The sequence below is a fragment of the Mastigoproctus giganteus genome, chromosome 2 (genome assembly GCF_048544385.1).
Source record: "Mastigoproctus giganteus isolate SK-2022 chromosome 2, ASM4854438v1, whole genome shotgun sequence".
Taxonomy (NCBI): domain Eukaryota; kingdom Metazoa; phylum Arthropoda; class Arachnida; order Uropygi; family Thelyphonidae; genus Mastigoproctus; species Mastigoproctus giganteus.
In genome coordinates this window covers 78,339,168-78,358,672 of record NC_143576.1, presented here as the reverse complement: position 1 = coordinate 78,358,672, position 19,505 = coordinate 78,339,168, and the positions used below count along the sequence as shown (strand labels likewise).

At 37.5% G+C, this 19,505-nt stretch overlaps 1 protein-coding gene across 5 annotated transcripts in view; it reads left to right on the top strand.

The window, feature by feature from the left end:
- Positions 1-19,505, top strand: part of Ih (hyperpolarization activated cyclic nucleotide gated potassium channel Ih) — a 998,432-nt gene that overhangs the window by 936,138 nt on the left and 42,789 nt on the right. For all 5 annotated transcript variants that reach the window (XM_090389226.1, XM_090389196.1, XM_090389207.1 and 2 more), the window contains 2 exons: positions 5,730-5,948; positions 15,361-15,507. In XM_090389226.1, coding sequence (XP_090245352.1) covers positions 5,730-5,948; positions 15,361-15,507 — 366 coding nt within the window. The remainder of the gene's footprint in view (positions 1-5,729; positions 5,949-15,360; positions 15,508-19,505) is intronic.

Sequence of the window (19,505 nt, the reverse complement as noted above, 5' to 3'; positions counted from 1 at the left end):
ACCGGAATATATACACTGAGTGATCATTGAATTATGATCACCTACCTAATACTTCGTAGGTCCTCCTTTTGCTCTCAGTACAGCAGCTATCTTACGTGGCATTGATTCAACAAGATGTCAAAAGCGTTCGGGAGGTATGGCCAACCAAGCTGAGTGTAATGCGGCTAGCAATGCAGGTGTGGAAGTGATTGGTGTATCAAGACGTCTGATATGCCTTTCCATAGTGTCCCACAAGTGCTCTATGGGATTGATATCGGGGTTATTCGGAGGTCAATCGATATGCTGGAAGTCAGTCAGAACTGTGTTCCTCGAATCATTCCTGCATGTCAATTGCCCGATGGCTCGGCGCATTGTCATCTTGGAAGACACCCTCGCCATTCGGAAAAACGTGTAACACAGCGGGGTATTACACGTTTTCCAGTCAGCAAGCAGTTCACGATAGCAGAGACCAGAGATACGTTGTTCCACATGCACCAGGGGTCCAAGTTCTTTCCCGTGAAACCATACAACTGCCTCCACTGGTCTGCACTTTTGATACCATGCATGATGGATGAAAAGCCTCATGTTGTTGATGCCAAATCCGTACACGACCATCCACGGTGTGGAGTAAATAACGTGACTCATCCGACCAGCACACCTTCTTGCATTCTTCTAACGTCCAATTTGCATGCTCTTTGCACCAGGCGAGTCTTTTACGCCGATGAACCTTGGTTAGGAGAGGATGCCGTAGGGGGTCGTCTGCTGGTATAGCCCATACGGGTGAGCGTGCGACGCATGGTCGTGTCAGATATTGTTTCGGATTGGCCTATGTTGTATTGGGTAGTCAACTCTTCAACAGTGCTGCGCCTGTTCGCTTGAACGAGTCGTCGGACCCGGCGCTCAACTATAACATCAACCTTTCGCTGACCTTTGTAATTTTGCCGTCGGGTCGTTGTTTGACCATTTTGATGCCAGTCTTGGTACACTAATAACGGCGCATCTCGAACACCCCACCAGTTCAGCGGTTCGGGAAATCGAGGCACCAGCTCGTCGAGCTCCCACAACCTATCCTTTATCAAAGTCCGATAAATCCTTCCTTTTACCCATCACCCTCGGAATTTTACTACCTACTGAACCACTCACACTTTATATATGCTACGTATATCGACTAACTGTATATAAATATAGATATACATTTCCAAGTTCGCTTTCTGTTACGAATAAATTATTTTTACTTTTACCCTATCTCGTATCCCTACGTCGCTTGACAAATTATTACATTAACTATTCGTCTGACTTAATAATTCAAGGAAATTTCCCTTTTTTCAATATATAACAAACAATTGCTTCTCAAAGTGTTCCGTGTCTAAGTCTGTAAAGTTCTGGTGTGTTAAGACACTTACATTCAGCTCCATTCAAGCGTGGGACCGCATTTTCTACTCCCTTTCACCCTTTCGACTGGGCTCCAGTATCGGCTCTGGGCTCCTGATTGCTTCGAGACTAGATACTCTCTCTCCATATAGGCTTCTTCGTGCCATATACTTGAATGGCTGGTTCATTCAAGGCGGGACCGAACCAAGATACATGTGCAGTTTCTTACACGAAATCTTTCTTCAGAAATGCAACACGTAATTTAATCTAATTGCTAGATTTACCGATCAACCGGCTGATAGTCGACGCCCTCCTGATATTTAGGTGCACATACGCCTCCGTTGCCGAGTGGTCAAGAGCGGGAGTGCTGTAGTATACGCTCTTTGAGTAGAGGGGGAGGGATTCAAACCCCTGCCTACTAAATACGATCGATCTCCCAAGCCGCACTGGACCAGCGTGGCAGATTGTGGTCCATTTTTCTCAGCATGAATCGTTGAGGAGGCTCCCATCCTGCAGTGGATTTATAATAGCTGCAGTTTACCTTTTTTTTTACTCCCCTACTCGACACACTTCCCAAAACAATATACCTCCTCTCCTCTGGCCTCATGTGTACTATGTTCCCTTTTTCCCTCTTCCCGGCAAATTTCTCCTTATATATGAAAGCGCACCATTCTAAAATTTATTTATTTTTTCTTGCCCCCTTTAAACCAGACCCTCGACCAAAAAGTCACTCCTGAGCCACGGAAAGGTCAATAAGGCTAGTCGGCCTTTTTTTCTCACTAACGGGTCCAGTTTTATTCATTTTGTTGATAACATTTGCCTGTTCTCAAGTTTGGTATATGTTTGCCTGTCCCCCAAGAGAATTATTACAGGTCATATTGCATCAATTCAACTGAATTTTCTTCTAACCTTCCTTGTTTTAAATTACCCAACTGTGTGAGAAAGCGATGACATTTTTCTGCTCATCAGGGATTTTCTTCCGTTCCCAACCTCTTTGTACTACTTATTATTTTTTATTCCAATTTAACTGTCATTTAAATTGACGAAATTTATTATTTTCCTATTTATAATTCAGTATTATTAAACCTTATTAACAATTCGCAAATTTCACTGCCCCTCTGAATTTATTTCAGATACAATAAAAAATACATTTTATTTGTGAGTGTGTACTCTTGCATCTTTATTAAATGAAGACTCTTGGAACTTCTGATGCACAATTAAGAAGTACTTGAACAAAATATTTTTTGCATTTCTTTGACGCGAAGCATCAACGGATAAGTGATTTCTAAGACAGTTTAGGACGCGGAAATTACTTATAGGGTAGAGTAGTTTCACTCTTCAAAAATCATTGTTCCTTTGCTTTAAAGGCGTTTTGATTAAGATTGGACTTTCTGAGCACTCATATGAATTTTGTGTAGAAATAATTAATTAATTAAAAGTCGTTTTCGGATGCTTTATATTGAATAGCAAAGAAATTTTATTATTTTTATTGGTTCTCCCATACATTTCCTAAATCTTGTATACGTAGCTACGAATGATATTCTTTCCTCTATATGTGAAATTTCTCTTTAGCAAAAAGAAAGAGGTTCCTTCACGGCAGTATAATGGTTTCATCACTTGTCACTCGTCTGGAAAAGCCCGGATTCAAATCCGTCAGAGCGGAGGAATTCTTAAAAAGATCTCTTCATCTGCGACAGTAGTTAACCGACATAAGTGGAGGAAGTAGGGGTTTGCTCTTTGAGTTATTCAGTATTTTTCCATATAAAAATTATTGGCCCGTGAATCGGCAGTTGTAAAGACATAAAAGAGGCCATATGACCTAAAATAAAGAGACCGTAAAAAATGCCATATGACTTAACATATAAAGCCGCGTACTATGCGCAGAGTAATCTAAGTCCCAAGGAATTCCCATACAGAAGAATCTTTAATGGAAGAAGATACATATAATAAAGTTATACGTTTGAGGAACAGAAAGTCTGGAGTCTCGTATAAGCTAGGGGAAGAGAAGCTAAAGGGGATTCAGGAAGACTTAGGTATTACGATTCAAGCTGACGGGAAATATTCCGTGCAGCGTAAACAGGTGACTAAGAAGTCACGTGGTGGGCTATCTGTGGTTTATAGGGCCTTTACTAGTGGGAAGAAGGACGTCATTATCCCTCTTTGTATTGCATTCAGCTATGACAACCGCATCTTTAAAAAGACATAACTTCTGGACAGGGTTCCGAGAAGAACAACTAAATTTGTGACGAGTGCAAAGCGATTCACATATGAAGGAAGAACGGCTTAAAAGGCGTAGACTGCAAAGTTTAACAACTAAACATCTAAGGGGTGATGTTTAATATCTCTTTTTAAGTGGCCCCACGAATGCTATCTACAGCCTCGAACTGATTTGCTAATTTTTATGGCATACTTAAGAAAAGAAAACAGATCTTTTGCTGACTGAGGTATATAAAGTAAAATGTATGAAGAATGTCCTCTCTCCCTTGTGATTGAGACAAAACCCGATGGAAAAAATATAAAATCTCAGCAGATTGGATATCATTGAATATTGCCAGTCTAAGTGGCAGACAGCGAGTCTAGCTAAAGTCAAAGCAGAATCGGATGATTACTTTCTGTGAATAAGAATATTATGAATATTCTGTTTTATTTTATTATTATCTTCTTGTGGACTCCTCTGGCCTTATGTTGTTGCCCCTAGTATAAACAGGAACCGTATTTATTTTTTATTATATATATATATATATATATATATATATAGAGAGAGAGAGAGAGAGAGAGAAAGAGAAAAAGAGAAAGAGAGGTATCCGATACATCCCACAAATTTCATTTAGCACATATCTTCATCTTTTTCCACTATATATGAATGACTGCAACGAGGCATACCTGGTGAACATAACATATAATCCAAGTAAAAGGTGTATTCCATCCACTCAATACAATAAACTAGCATTGTTCCAAATGGTCTAAAATTAACTTTAGTCTTTAAGAAAATGAAAATAAATCTTTATTGCTAAATATATACATACAAACAGCAAAGTATATATGCAAGGCAAAGTTCCCTTCATGGCCAAAAAGTTGGCCAGAGGATTTATAGAGTAAAGAAATAACTGGCAAGGAGAGAAAGCAGACATCAAGGTATTCAGTTCCCCCCCCCCACGTCCTACTTTCAAAAGAAACCAGTACGTCCGTGTTTTTCTGCAACTGGTAAAGGTGCCTGCAGATTGATTTAATTGCCATCGCTTTTGAAAGGAATGATGGAGATCTGATTAATGAAAGGCTTTTACCACTGTGGGCTTCCATCATATGGTTACTAATGAAACGTCATGATCGGTGAACCTGGTTACGGTAGACAATTTTGTATGAGTGAAAGACGAATCATAAAAAAAGTAGCTCAATTTATTTACTGTATCGAACTGAACTTACAAGGTTTCATTATTGCTTCTACGTTTAACATTTAAACTCAGAAATTATTTTTTACATCAAATCATCTGTTAAAGAGAGGTGCATTATCACATGCTAATAAATTATTTATTAGTTACACTATCTGAAATCAAGAACAGATCAATTTTTGTTTAGCATCTCTTTTTAAGTGGCCCCACGAATTCTATTTACAGCCTCGAATTGATTTGCTAATTTTTATGGCATACTTGAGAAAAGAAAACAGATCTTGTGCGTCAATTTTTATTTTTTATATTTTTATTTTTGGAAATTGCAGATTTTAGTGGTCATATTCATTTATAATTACACTTTTTAAAAAACTTGGACAAGATGTCAAGTTTGTTCTTTGGGAAGTTGGTCTGTTTGCTAAGCATAGTAAAGAAGGACCCACCTAATACGCCATCACATTAGTACAGTGGTAAAGACTGCTGTTCCACATTGGTTGAAAAAGGTTTGTATTACATTCACGCCTGGCCCAAAAAAATGGATTTTTCCTGGTTTGTTTTCCAATAGACAAAATTCACAGACACGATATACATACCATATGACTGTAGATGACTTGGCGCTTATTCTGAACAGTCAGTTAGCCCAACTGATATACTTGAAATAATATTCTCTTATTTGTATGATAAAAATAAAGTTTCAAATGTTTAAGACGCCACCTCGGCTATGTATACATTATAGAGAGGTTAATTATATAAAAAAATGCTACCAAATAGCATATCAAACTATGAAAAGTATTGTTTCAGTTACAGGTGGTATTATAAACAATTCCCTGGAGGATTGATATTAAAAACTAGAACTTTTTTTGGGCAAATTACCATTAATTTTCAATAATGCGTAAAATGCATATTATAACACAATCCTATGGGGTTTGAATTGACAGGCGTGTACCTAAAGAGACAAGATAAGATGTATTATTATTTTTTTTTATTCTTCAGGAGGCTTTCTGGCTGGAACAGTATTCGTGGTCCCTCTTCAAAGCGATGTCCCATATGCTGTGCATTGGTTATGGTCGCTTTCCACCTCAGAGCCTCACGGACATGTGGCTAACGTTGTTGAGTATGATCAGCGGGGCCACATGTTATGCCCTATTTCTAGGTCATACTACCAATTTAATCCAGTCTCTGGACTCTTCGCGTAGACAATACAGGGAAAAGGTAAGTGAAAACTTTAAATTTAATAATATATGCATTGGTTTCTTTAGTTTCTGATAAAAAAGAAGTTCTTCTTGTAACCAATAAAGAGTTCTTCTTCTTAAAAAAGAAAAGAAAGAGGGAATTTGGTCTAGATAAGATATTACACCAAATAATAAAATTATATCCAACTTTCTAACCGACAGAGTAATTTATTTATAACACGGCTAAAATGTTACAAAGGTGTCTTAATTATGGTTATTTTTTATGACAAAATATAAAGCTATATAACATGCCGCTTCAGTTATGCATACATTTTGTCATAAAAATAACCATAAGTGCGTACCAATACCGTCAGTGGCCACTTTATTAGATACACTAATCAAAAAATGGAACTCCTTCAGTAATAGCATTACATGTTTGTATCGTGCAATAAAAAGCAGGTTGGTATAATAGGTAGTGATGCTGGACTTGTGCAATTCAGTGCAAGAACTGCAACACGAAAGATTTAAGTGAGTTTAAATTTGACATAGTAGTTGGCGTAGTATAAATATTCAGAAGCTGCAGCTTTGCTGGAGTTTTTACACGACTGGTTTCGGGTGTATAAAGGTTGGTCCAATAACCAAATAATATCTGGCTAACGTCGATCCTGTGGTCGGAAACAGCTCACTGATGCGAGAGGCCAACGAAAACTGACAAGGCTTGTGCTGGATAACAGAAGGGTCACAGTAAGTCAAATAACAAGCTAGGTACAACAATAGTGGTAACACGGAAGTATTGCGGACTGCACAGCTCGTCACACCATACCACACATGGGGTATCGCAGACGATGACTGAACCAGGTTCCGCTACTGTCAGCAAGAAACAAGACGGTACGGTTGTGGGCTCAAGAATACTAACTAGAAAGTCAATGACTGGAAAAACGTTGCATGATCTAACGAATACAGATTCCTGCTGCTTGACATTGGTGGGACAACCAGATGGCTCCAAACTTGGAACTATCTTGCCAGGCGACAGTGCAGCGTAGGGCTGCTGGTGGGAGTGTAAAGGTATGTGTATGTGGCGTTTTCGTGATGCATTGCCCCGTGTGCCAAATGGTTTTCACTGTGTTTGAATTGAAGTTCTTGTTGAGCCTAAGTTCTTGTTTTTGTGACATTAGTTAGTGCATTTTCATCATTACTACATAGTTGAATTTTTTTAGACAAATAGAAGTTTGTACAATGGTATCATTATTGTAGCATCTCATATTGTGAAATCCTTCACAACTAATTGCCTTCCTTATACTTCAAACAAGTACCGCTTTTCCATTGAGAGTAATTGTGAAGTCAGATATGAACTTTTCTGAGTAGTACAGATAGGCTGCCAGAGTAGGTCATGGGATATTGTCAATTATATACAGGAATTTTGCTAGTAGGGAAAAGGGGGTGGTTATCCCTTTGTATAAGGCAATGGTCAGGCCACGCCTTGAGTACTGCGTACAGGTCTAGGAAGGGTGTAGAGTTACATGAGCAAATACAGAGAAGGTCAGCAAGATTGGTGAAGGGAACGGAGGGCTCTTCTTACCAAGAAAGGCCTAAGTTCTGTAAATTGCAGTGTCTGGAGACTAGGCACCTGCGAGGTCATCTGATTGAGGTGTATAAGATCTTGAATGGATTGAGCAAGCTCAATGCTGATGAAGTTCTCCTTCTTGCTCAGATTACAAACCTGAGGGGGCATAAATTTAAATTGGGGAAAGACAGTTACAGAATAGATGTGCGGAAAGTTTCCCTTAGCCAGTGGGTAGTTGATTGTTGGAACAAATTTCTATCTGTCGTTGTTAAGGAAGTTGATAGCTTAAATAAATTCAAGCAGTAACTGGACAAACTTTTAGAGGGAATGGATGTCTGAATTTTTTTTTTTTTTTTTTTTTTTTTGGCTGATGCTACGTAAGCTTGCTTTCTTGTATCACATGCCTCTACTAGTAGTACTATTAGAGAAGATTACTGTTACTTATTTTCAGTTTAGTACCACCATACAAACAGCACGGCGCCTCCGTAGCCAGGTGGGCAGGAGCAACAATGCGTAGCACACGCTTCTTGATTAGACCGAGGTTCGAGCCCGTGACCGCCAAATACGGAGGTTGCGGAAAGGTCAGGGAATGACCACCGCATATCCCCGGAACAATAGGCCCCTAGTTGCAAATGCTCCTAAAAACCAAATAACAAACAAAAAAACAGCACTGTTTTGAAGTTATTTCGCTTCTCATCAGTGAGCGGTAAGTATACACAGAGGTATTAGTAATGGCCGCATGCTGCAAGAAAGCCTATGGCTTGTGCTGCACCAGCCAAAAAAAACAGAATAAAACAATGATAAAAAAGAAAATAATAAATAAATAATAATAATAATTAATAAAAGAAAAGGAAATTAAACCTATCATCCTATGCGCTTCCCTCACCCGAAGATACTATCCAGATGACCTTTGAATTTCCCCAAACTGTCAGCCTCTACCACCCATGTAGGCAACTTATTCCAGTAATTTATAACTCTCTGGCTAAAATAAAATTTCCTACAGTCCATTCTAAACATTTTATCCCGTAACTTGAATTTATGTCCCCTAGTTCTAGCATCATTTATAATCTTGAATATTTCGTCCTCATTCATTTTACTGATGCCTCTCAGAGCCTTAAACACCTCAATCAAATCTCCTCTAAGGTGTCTAGTTTCCAAACTCTGCAACCCACATATTCGAAGTCTTTCTTCATAAGGACGCCCTTTTGCCGATCTCGCCAGGCGAATTATCCGTCTTTGCACCCTTTCAAGAAGCTCGATGTCTTTCTTTAGGTGCGGTCTCCATATTTGAACACAGTATTCCAAGTGTGGTCTAACAAAAGCCTTATATAATGGGATTATCACGTCCCTATCTCTACTTGCAAAAGTTCGATAGACCATCGATAGGACACCATGGGCCTTCCTTGCAACCTGTTTACAATGCTCAGAGAATTTCATGTTGGCGCCTCCGTAGCCAGGTGGGCAGGAGCAGCAGTGTGTAGCACACGCTTCTTGATTAGACCGGGGTTCGAGCCCATGACCACCAAATACGGAGGATGCGGAAAGGTCAGGGAATGACCACCGCATATCCCCGGAGCAATATGGCCTTAGTTGCTAATGCTCCTAAAAACCAAATAACAAACAGAATTTCATGTCTGACCGTATCGTAACACCCAAGTCCCTTTTCTCCAGTACTGGGTTTAGTTGAACTCCTCCAAGTGAATAAGTTATTTTGGGATTACTGTTTCCCAGGTGTAATTCCTTACACTTTGTTGGATTAAAGCATAGCTGCCATTTTTCTGACCATTCCTGAAGTCTATCTAGGTCTCTCTGAAGAAGCTCAGCTTGACAGTGATCATTAACTACTCTACCAATTTTAACATCATCTGCAAATTTAGACATCACGCCCTCTATCCTTTCATCGATGTCGTTTATGAAAATTAAAAACAACAGTGGTCCTAATACTGATCCTTGGGGAACCGCACTTCTTACATCAACCCAATCTGAGGAATAGCCATTTATCACAACCCTCTGCCTCCTGCCCTGAAGCCATCCTTCTATCCATCTAAGGATTTTCCCAGTGATTCCAACCTGTTCCAGCTTATAAAGCAACCGCTCATGTGGGACTGAGTCAAAAGCTTTGCTGAAATCTAAATAAACAATGTCGAAATTATTCCCTAAATCCAGTTCGTGAGTGACCCTTTCAAAATAGAGAACCAGATTTGTTAAACATGATTTTCCCTTTACAAAACCATGCTGAGTATCCTTGATAATTTCAATTCTATCCAAATGATCCTGAATTCCACTCTTGATCATTGCCTCCATGATTTTCCTTACCACTGAAGTCAGACTGACAGATCGATAATTTCCCACTTCACTCTTAGAGCCACCTTTATGTATGGGAGATACATTGGAACTTTTCCAATCCAACGGGATCTCCCCAGAGTCTAGTGATGCTTGCATAATTAGCCTCAATGGTTCAATGCACTCACTTGCCGCCTGCCTTAAGATTAAAGGGTATATTCCATCAACTCCAGGAGCCTTACTGGCCTGTAGGCTCGAAGGTTTTTTCATTAAATAATCTTGCAAAATTTCAATATTATTAATTACATATTTTTCAACTTCGCTCCCACAATTTCCCATTGCCACAAAAGGTTTTTCATTTGTAAATATCGATGCAAAATAACTGTTGAGTTCATCTGCAACAGCAGCTGATGTATTTAATACTGTCCCCTTTCCCTTACGTAAAGGTCCGATCTGGTTTGTCCTGCTCTTCTTGGCATTTATATATGTAAAGAATTCTTTATCCCCCCCCTTTGCTCTGTTTGTTAGTGATTTTTCATAAATTGCCTTTGCCTGTCGAACCTTTTCTGTGGCTCTATTACAGATCATCATGTAGCTGTTATAGGCTACAATGTAATGGCCTTTTTATTGCTCTGTAACCTTTCCATGCCACCTTTTTCTGCTCAAGTAATGTGACAACTTCACTATTCGTCCAACTTGGAACCCTTCTCGTGGAGTATTTTTTTAATGGTAAATACGCATTCAATCCATCTGTGATTAATGTTTTAAAAGCATACCACAGTTCAATTGCATTCATTCTCTGACCGATATGTACCCAGTTAATAGAGGCCATTTAGTACCTTAAAGCATCGTAATTTCCTTTTCTGAAATTAAAACCCATTCCTTTGTCTTTTACTACTGCTGCCTCTCTCATCATCATACACCATAGAACTCCGTGATCACTTCCTGCTACTGGTTCCTCTGCTGTCAACCCTGTTATGTCATCTGATTCATGTGTGATGATGAGGTCTAGGATATTCTTTTCTCTAGTACTTTCCCTGACATGTTGATACAAATAACAGTTATCTAGTTGATTTAAAAATTTTGTTCCCCATGTCGAGTTTCCTTCCAATTTACTCCAATCAATTAGAGGCAAATTGAAATCACCCATAATAAGACATTGACGCTTACTTGCCCATTCCATTTGCATGCAGAGGCTTTCGTCATAATTTTCACAATCACCTGGTCTGTAAATTACTCCTACTCGCATTATATCTTTGTTTCCAACTATCTCACACCATACAGATTCTATACTAGCATGTGAAACGTCTGAATCCGGGAAAGCTATCGTCGCACTGAGGCTGCTTCTGATAAGAAGCATTACCCCACCTCCCCTTCTATCTATCCTATCCTTCCTAAATACATTATATAAGCCGTACTGAAGCTCATCATCCCCAATTTCCGGGTGACACCACATCTCCTTAAGCCCTATTATGTCCGCGTTACTTGTTTTAACCAGCAGTTCGAATTCGCTCATTTTATTGACGACACTTCTAACATTACTATATAAACAATAAAGACTTACTGTTCTTGTATATTTAACAACCCTAACACAACCCTTGAAGTTTTTTAGGCTCGCTTCCCTAGCATTAGCTACCCGCCCACCTGAAACGTTTCTGCCCCCAGAACATCTAGATAATATGTCCAGTTGGGGTAACAGATAAGAACTCTTGAGGTATGTGCAAGAGTTACTTTGACCAATATTATCAGATAAACGCGTGTCAGTATTACCCACATCCCCCCTAACTAGCAGTTTCCCTGAACCTTTAAAGTATCCTCAATAATACTGGCAAAAACTTTTGCACCACCTTTGTTTAAGTGTATCCCGTCTTTACAAAACAAATTCCTTCTACCTACAAGTGTGGGCCATGCTGATAGAAATTTCCCCCCCAAAGCCTTGCAGAGTCCTTCAAGTCTTGAGTTAATCCACAAGGCTTTTAACATATAATACCTCCTATCGTGTCTGGGCAGAATTGCAGACACATAGACATTGTGGCCTAGCTCGCGGCATTTCCTCAGCATGGTCCTGTGTTTTTCCAACAAATCGTCAGATCGTGTACGTTTAATGTCATTATTCCCCTCATGAATAATAATATTCTATTTACCCCCCCCCTTAAAATCTGACAATCTGTTGGTGACATCATTAATAGTTTCTCCCGGCAGACATACCCTGGTTCTACTCCACCTATCCTTATTACAAAAAATATTCCCCGTTTCCCTGACAATGGAGTCTCCTAATAAAACAAAGTCCTTTTGAACCAGAGTATTTTGCACTTGGTTTTTTTGTATTGAGGCCCGAATCGAGTGTGCATCACTTGGTATATTGCTGCAGTCTTGAGTCCCTGACGAGCTCCCAGATGCATTATTCTCGAGGGCAAGCACCCGTTTTTTCAGTGACTCAAATTGTTTCATCAGTGCACCAAATTGTAATTTAAGATAGGTGCACTCCTTACATCGATCACAAAGAAAAGAATCCCCAGGTGAGCTATGATTAGTCACCAGGTCGACCTTGGAAAACATTCCACAGGTTCCTCAACGGATTAAATCATGACTGACCTGTAAATTGCCATCAGCTATTTCCGTGGGAGTCACGATACCCTGTGACGTGTATAAAGGTTGACAGAAAAGTACAGTAGTACCTTATTTGCGAATAAGAGACTCCAAGAGGTGTGCGATGCTTCTTAGACTAATAATAGGACAGAAAGCCTCAACCTATGTAAAATATAAACTCAAATTGAAAATAAGTAAAAGTAGTCGTCTCTAATGGGGAAGTGTTACTTATTTGAAGTATAAGGCGGGCAACTCTTTGTGAAGGGTTTCGCAATATGGGGTTTGTACATTGGAATCACTGTTTTACAACAGTGATGCCAATGTACAAACTTCGATTTCTCTAAAAAAAATTCAACTGTGTAGTAATGATGCAAATGCACTAAATAATATCATATTTTGAATATTACGTAGTTTGAGGCTTTGTTTCCTAAAATATTATTAGTTTTTGTTTTTATTAAATCATCTTATTTGATAGCGGCATTTTTTTTTTTCAAAACAAATCTGAAGAAAGAAAAGTTACCCTTCATATTTTTCATAGTTTAATTACTCTTCCATACTTTTCTTTGCTTGGTCAAGAAGCGAAGAAAAAAATGGGTAGTAATTAAATTAATTCATACTTTTCTGCCTCGTGGCGGAACCGGAAACCTGGGTGGGAGAGCCTACTTCCAGGGTGAAAGGAGCAAAATGGGTCTCCAGACCTTTTTACACCAGTAGAGCTCACATGTCATTTCACTGAGACCGACGACGACACTTCATATTCTAAGAGACTGAGAACAGAAATAAGTAAACAAGATCGTGCACCATTTCTCATAATTCATTCACCCATGAGCAAACTTTCTCCATTTCTTATTCAGAAACGTTTAGAAAACGCTGCTGCTTCTTCACTTAAAGTAGTTAAGACTTCATTCAGGAAAGTTCCTTAATAGCATTCCCATCAAAGGCACCCATCACCCAGCCCTCATGCTACTCTAAACACTTCAGGAGGAATCAGCAGTAGATCCTAATAAATTTTTCAGAGAAAGAAATAGAGTTGCAAGGAAATAATGCCGTGCATACAAAAATAATAATGGCTAAAAAATACTGTGAACTTATACCTACTCGTAATATCATTCTTTCCTTCAGTACGCGGACCTGCCTACATTATCAAAAGTGAACTTTCGTGTCATATGTATCCATAAATACCAAATCCAATAAAGAGCTATAAGTGAAAAAAAGTTGCCCACTCACAAACACATCGGAAGGGCGCAGTATGTCCTAACTGTGGGTCCAAGGACCATACACAAGGAGACTATAATGTTCAATCACCCTGCTATGTAAACTGTAAAGATTCTTGTTCATTATCCAAATTCTAGGACTGCTGTTACTCAAATGCAGCACCTTGCATTATCAGTATTAAACCGCAGCTGCCATTTTTCAGCTCATCTGCCTAACTTATACAGGGTTTGTTAAAGTAGCATCTTCCTACCTTTGTATCGTCAGCAAACTTCGACATGAAACTTTATTTGCTTATATCAGCATCAATAATAAATATGATAAATATTAAAAACAGTAAGGGACACCATCAAAGAACCCCCCCCCCCCCCCCCGAGACATCTAACTCATAACGAATGAGATAAATGTTCTTAAGGCAGTTTAGACTCGAAGTCACCCAATTAACAACTTCAGGGAGAACATCTTATTTATTTATTAATTTAATCAGTGGATTGCTAGTAACAATCGTCCCGTGAACATCATGCAAGCTAGAAGGGAATATTAACAACTTAGAAAATTATTTACAGTTTTGAAAGAAAAGACAAATTTGTGTAAATAAGTGAGTCGTTCTTCACTGCTGGTTGATTTCGAAGGGGAGCATATTGATAACTAGGAGAATACTGCACATGGGAACCTCTTCCAACAGGAGGCCTGCCTTCCAGCTCAGTTTTTGTTTGCACTGCAAGCAAAATACTATGGGTTCCAATTAGTACTATTGAGACTCAGTTATTTGTTGGAAGATAGTCGTTCTGTAGGCCTTACTGGAGCTTGCAGTTGACTTGGTATTGATTTAGGATTTGTATTCAGTGGGAACACTTTGTTGGTACATTTCAAAGGGATGAGACTGGAGCGGAGTGGTCTCATTTGCAGACTGCATTTATGCCTCTGACTATGTGGATGCGAGATGATGCCAGATAGTACTGGCTCGTCTTATCTACCTGTCAGTAGCTTGGCCAGGATACGAATATTAATGCTTATGATAATAAACATCCAAGGTGTCCACTCCATATTCGCATACAAAATGCCTCTTCTTGAGATGGTGAATGTTAATTGGGTACAACGAACAATTAATATGCATAAATGCTATACTCCGGTTCAGTAACACCGTTTCTCGAAAGCAGACTTGCATTGTAGTTTGAGCTAACCATTTGAAGCATTTTACATCGTAATACTGTATTTCATATTTTGGTAACGTACTTTTACGTCTGTACCCAATGAATAAGAAGTGAATCAACGTTTTTATTTCAAAAGTATTATATCGATAGGCATCAAAAATAAGTGACAGTTCACTGAAAACGCATTTCGGCCTAATACATTAACAAATTACACATTTATCTTAGCATAGTAACAATGATTGTTTTTCATCTCGTGACCTTAAACAGGATTTTCTCAAAAACTATGGACTCGAAATAAATTGCTTCAGAAAATGCTTATCTGATTGAGCTTTTTAGAAATTTAAAATTTCATTCTCTCTCTCCCATAGATATGAAAATAACTTTGAAAATATACGTATTTCACCACTCTGGAGCACTGATTATCCGTTATATTATTGAAAGAGCACTCAACCCAAACCTTATATCCGTTATTTTTGGATATATGATATAGGCATTTAAAAATCAGCATTAGTCGCTTAAGAATGCAGTCAGTTTTTAAAAATAGTGTTGTGTGTTCAGTTACAACTTGATCGAATCGTGAGATATATTTGCGGCTAGATAGTTATTAACAAATATTAGTAGATAATCACGTTTGAACAATTATATTTCAGCTGAAGCAAGTGGAAGAATATATGGCGTACCGAAAGTTGCCTCGAGACCTTAGACATCGCATCACAGACTACTTTGAGCATCGTTATCAGGGCAAGTTTTTTGATGAGGAAATAATCCTTGGAGAGTTATCAGAGAGACTCAGAGAGGTAGGAGCTAAACACTTTACTTACTAAGTTATTCTTTTAAATGTTAGTCATTCTTTTAAATGAGGTAATACGTTAATCATTACATTCTCATCATGATCCCACGACCTGTACTTAAAGAATTAGCTAGTGTATGTCAATTCTTAAGCTGCTAAATTCACCACTTCTTATTGTCTGCTGCCAAATTACTATAATGGCGATGATGTTTATCGGAAAGCTTCAATTTCTGCAAATTGATTTTATTAGCATAACACTATACACATAACGATATATGACAAAGCATTAGAATGCAATCCAGCATGTAATGATGGCAATAATTCAAAGCACCAAACCACTAATCATCTCTATATCCGTTGTAATGGCATAACAACTGTATACAGATGATAGACATATAAGGAGAATGACAATATAAGAAAGGCTTCTTTAGAGAAGAAAGCGTCACTAAGTTTACTAAATCTTTGTTTAAATTTGTTTAAATCTCTTAATTTTCAAAATAATCGAATGTTTGCTTTGCCTGCTTCATGGCATAACCAAAGTGCAAAATTCCTGTCAGAAATAAAAGCTACCATTTCGTTATTTAAAGATTTATATTTATCGTATTCTTGGCGTTCCTGAGGAATAATGAAATGAAAGTTTAAATACTTATAACAAGAATGCAAAAAAGATTCTTTGTAAGTTTTTCAGTTCTTATTAAGTTACTGATTCTGGAAGCGATGTCTTAACAACTTGCAATAACGAAAATATGATCCCATCATACCTTTTATTTGCTGATCTCGTGCGAGATCAGCATGAGTCTGGCACGAAGTCGGTAGTAAAACATCATTAAATTTTGGATGTCTCTAGGACAAAGTCTTCTTCGATCGAAGCTGCACTTAGTCGATCTCAGGATATGGGTGTGTAGAGTTTCCTTACTTGGTTAGTCCATCTGCTAAAAAATATATTAATGTATGTGTGTGTACTTTATTTAACATAATATTATTAGAAATTTATTAAGACTACATCCGGAATTGAATTTTTGTAATATTTTTCATTTCCAAATTTTATCTTTGTAATCTCAAAATTAATAAAGGATCAGCAAGCAGTTTCTCAGAGATGTACTTAATCTCTTAGAGCTGCATATGAATGAAAAAAAATCTATAGAAAATTTCTAGACATAAACTCCTTAATAAAAAATACTGAGCAACTCTAGAAAAAAAAATAAAATAAAACAATAACTTATTTCTTCAAATATGGTTATTATTGATTTGATGCTGCAGAACAGCTTTTTCCAAGACTTGATAACGAACTCCAAAGTTGAATTCGAAATTGATTTATTGTTAGAGTATCCAATAACTCTCAAGATTTAAACTCAAAGTGTACATTGATTTAAGGGTCAATTACTTTGTAATTCTGATTTAGTGTTTTACTTTACTTTCTAGTTTAAATAGCATAGAAACATTCCCAAGGAGATTTAGCATTGAATTCACTGAGCAATATGCTTGTGTAACATTTCTGACCCGCTTCAACTGTTCGTAACTGATTCCTTTCTTCAAATTTTTTTTCTGTGATAATTCTAGCGATTTTCCAGATGCTTCTTGTACTTTGACATGCGAATCAAAAACATCCATTCCCCTTCATTGGAATCTTAAGTTCTTTTTTTTCACTCTCTACACTGAGCAGTGCATGACTTTCCCTCAAGGTTGCTAAACTCACTACAACGACACTAATTTACTGTTTTCAAATTATGACTTTTAGAATGAGAAAGACACGTCGCTCAGAAAGTCCATATACATGCTTGTGATCATTCTAAATATAGCGATTTCTCCTTCGACTTAGAGGGTTGTTGTGTTCCTGCTATCTAGCTTTAGCGTACCGTTTCAATATTACATCAATCACTCATATGTTGTGACAGTAACCCATCAAAACTTCTAGTGTACGTTGTTATGCGAGAACTTATATACACAACTTCTCTGTGTCCGATAAGACATACACGGTCTTTGTTTATCGCATAGAGCAATTTAAACATATATATGAAGCAAGGATGAAAGAAAGAAATAAAGTAAAGTGAGAAATTTAGGAAGTAATAAAGTAAACTTTTATAATTTGACTTCAGTGATAAATGGAATAAAGTTATTTAATTTTATGTCTTTCTCTACTGAAAATTAAGTATAGTTAAAATATAATATTTTATCGTAATTTTAATACCAAACACTGATTATACTCGAGCTCTATAACCACTTTTATGTCTCACTTCAGATTTTTGAGCGCTGAACACAAAAGAATGGCTATTCAAAAAAAACAACTGACGTGACTGAGAGTGACTATGGAAACTTGTCTACAAAAGCAGTAATAGTAAAATATTTCTGGAAAACTACAGTAGTCTTTGCATATCTTTTGTGGGACATTGTATGTCACACAGAAGGAAGTCTAATTGTTAAATAAACTATACTCGTAAGACTCATTGCTCATCATTATTTTTAAATGCGTCGGAATATTTTGATAATCGTGAAGAATATCAATATCCCGTCTTCTACTCAGAAGAATGAAAAGTTATAAGAACACTAATATACCACGGAACTAAATGCAGAAAAGTAATATAATTTTAGATTATACTTGACATGGTGCCATTCTGCTACCTGAACACCAAGGTACACCAACGATCAAATTACATTTTTCCTATTTTCGTTATTTTTCATTCTGTATTCGAATCGCACAAGGACACCTCTTTACGTTTACCAGTCAACTACTGCAATACGTTCCTTTTTTGGAATTGCATTTTTGAATTCACAACTTATGAAGTTTCCCTGAAGAAATGTAATTGATTATAGAAATGGCACTCTGGTAATCTCTTTGGTAATCTCTTTGTGCCTTGGGTCGTATTTTTATGCTACTAAGAGTGAGTTTCCCCTTAGTATATATATATTTTTAGGGAATATTGGCACTTAGATTGCAGAATTGCACCTTGCCAAATATAACCCTAATCATTGCATTAAAATTCTGCATTTAGTGCCGTAATATAATTGATGTCTTATTTTTACCTTGTTGATCTTATTTTTACAATAACGTCGGAAACATAACCAAGTTTGACTTTGTAGTAAAATTAAAGTTGAAAAGTTATCAAAAGTAAATATTATTGATATCAGATATTAATGTCACTCATATTTGAAAATAATTAGTAGCGGTTTGAGATAATCGGCTAAGTATTTATGTCGTTCTTAACATCTTTACACTATTAGAGTATAATATTACTTATAACAATGAACTGTAAGTTTTCGAATAGTATTATGAATAGTATTAAGTACTGTTGTATTAGTACTTCACAAAACTTTTACTTCTTGGCTATTCCAGTTCCTGCATGTGCTTCCGCAGAGTAATCTCTGTTAGGATACTTAGAGCGAATATTTTAATTTGTACTTTTCCATATTTGATGCCATTTAATGGAATACATGCATACATCAGAATGATGTGTGCATAATTATAAAATTCTTACTATTAAAAATCAGCACTCCTCCTCCGTTTAGCCATTGCATTCTTTTCCACAGGTTACGACAGTCCTACTGTCTCGTCAGAGCAGGGAATTTAATCTGGACATAATCTTCTGCTCATCTCAACTTGATGTACTTAAAGATTCCCCTCTACTTCTCACCACATTCCTCTATCATTCCAAATTCATGCTCCACCTTATCACAGAAACATAATATCAGAAAGCCAGATAGCTTATTAGTCAACTTGGTTCTCTCTCATCATTAAAGCTTCTAGATCTTTCTAAAATAGCTACCACTAGTTCAACTGCTCCTTCATGGGCTTTCTGCCCTGCACATGTGATCTGTCCCTTCAAGAATGGGGAAAATTACTCTTTCCCCACAGAATATAAAAGAGCTTCAAAAATCACTAATTGCAAAATATGAATCTTATACCCGGATATACACAGATGGCTCAAAAACTGACCGTCATGTCGGTGCTGTTGTTCCTTCATCCTCCATAATCTCCAGTCAGTTACCTTTAGAGTGCAGCATCTTTAC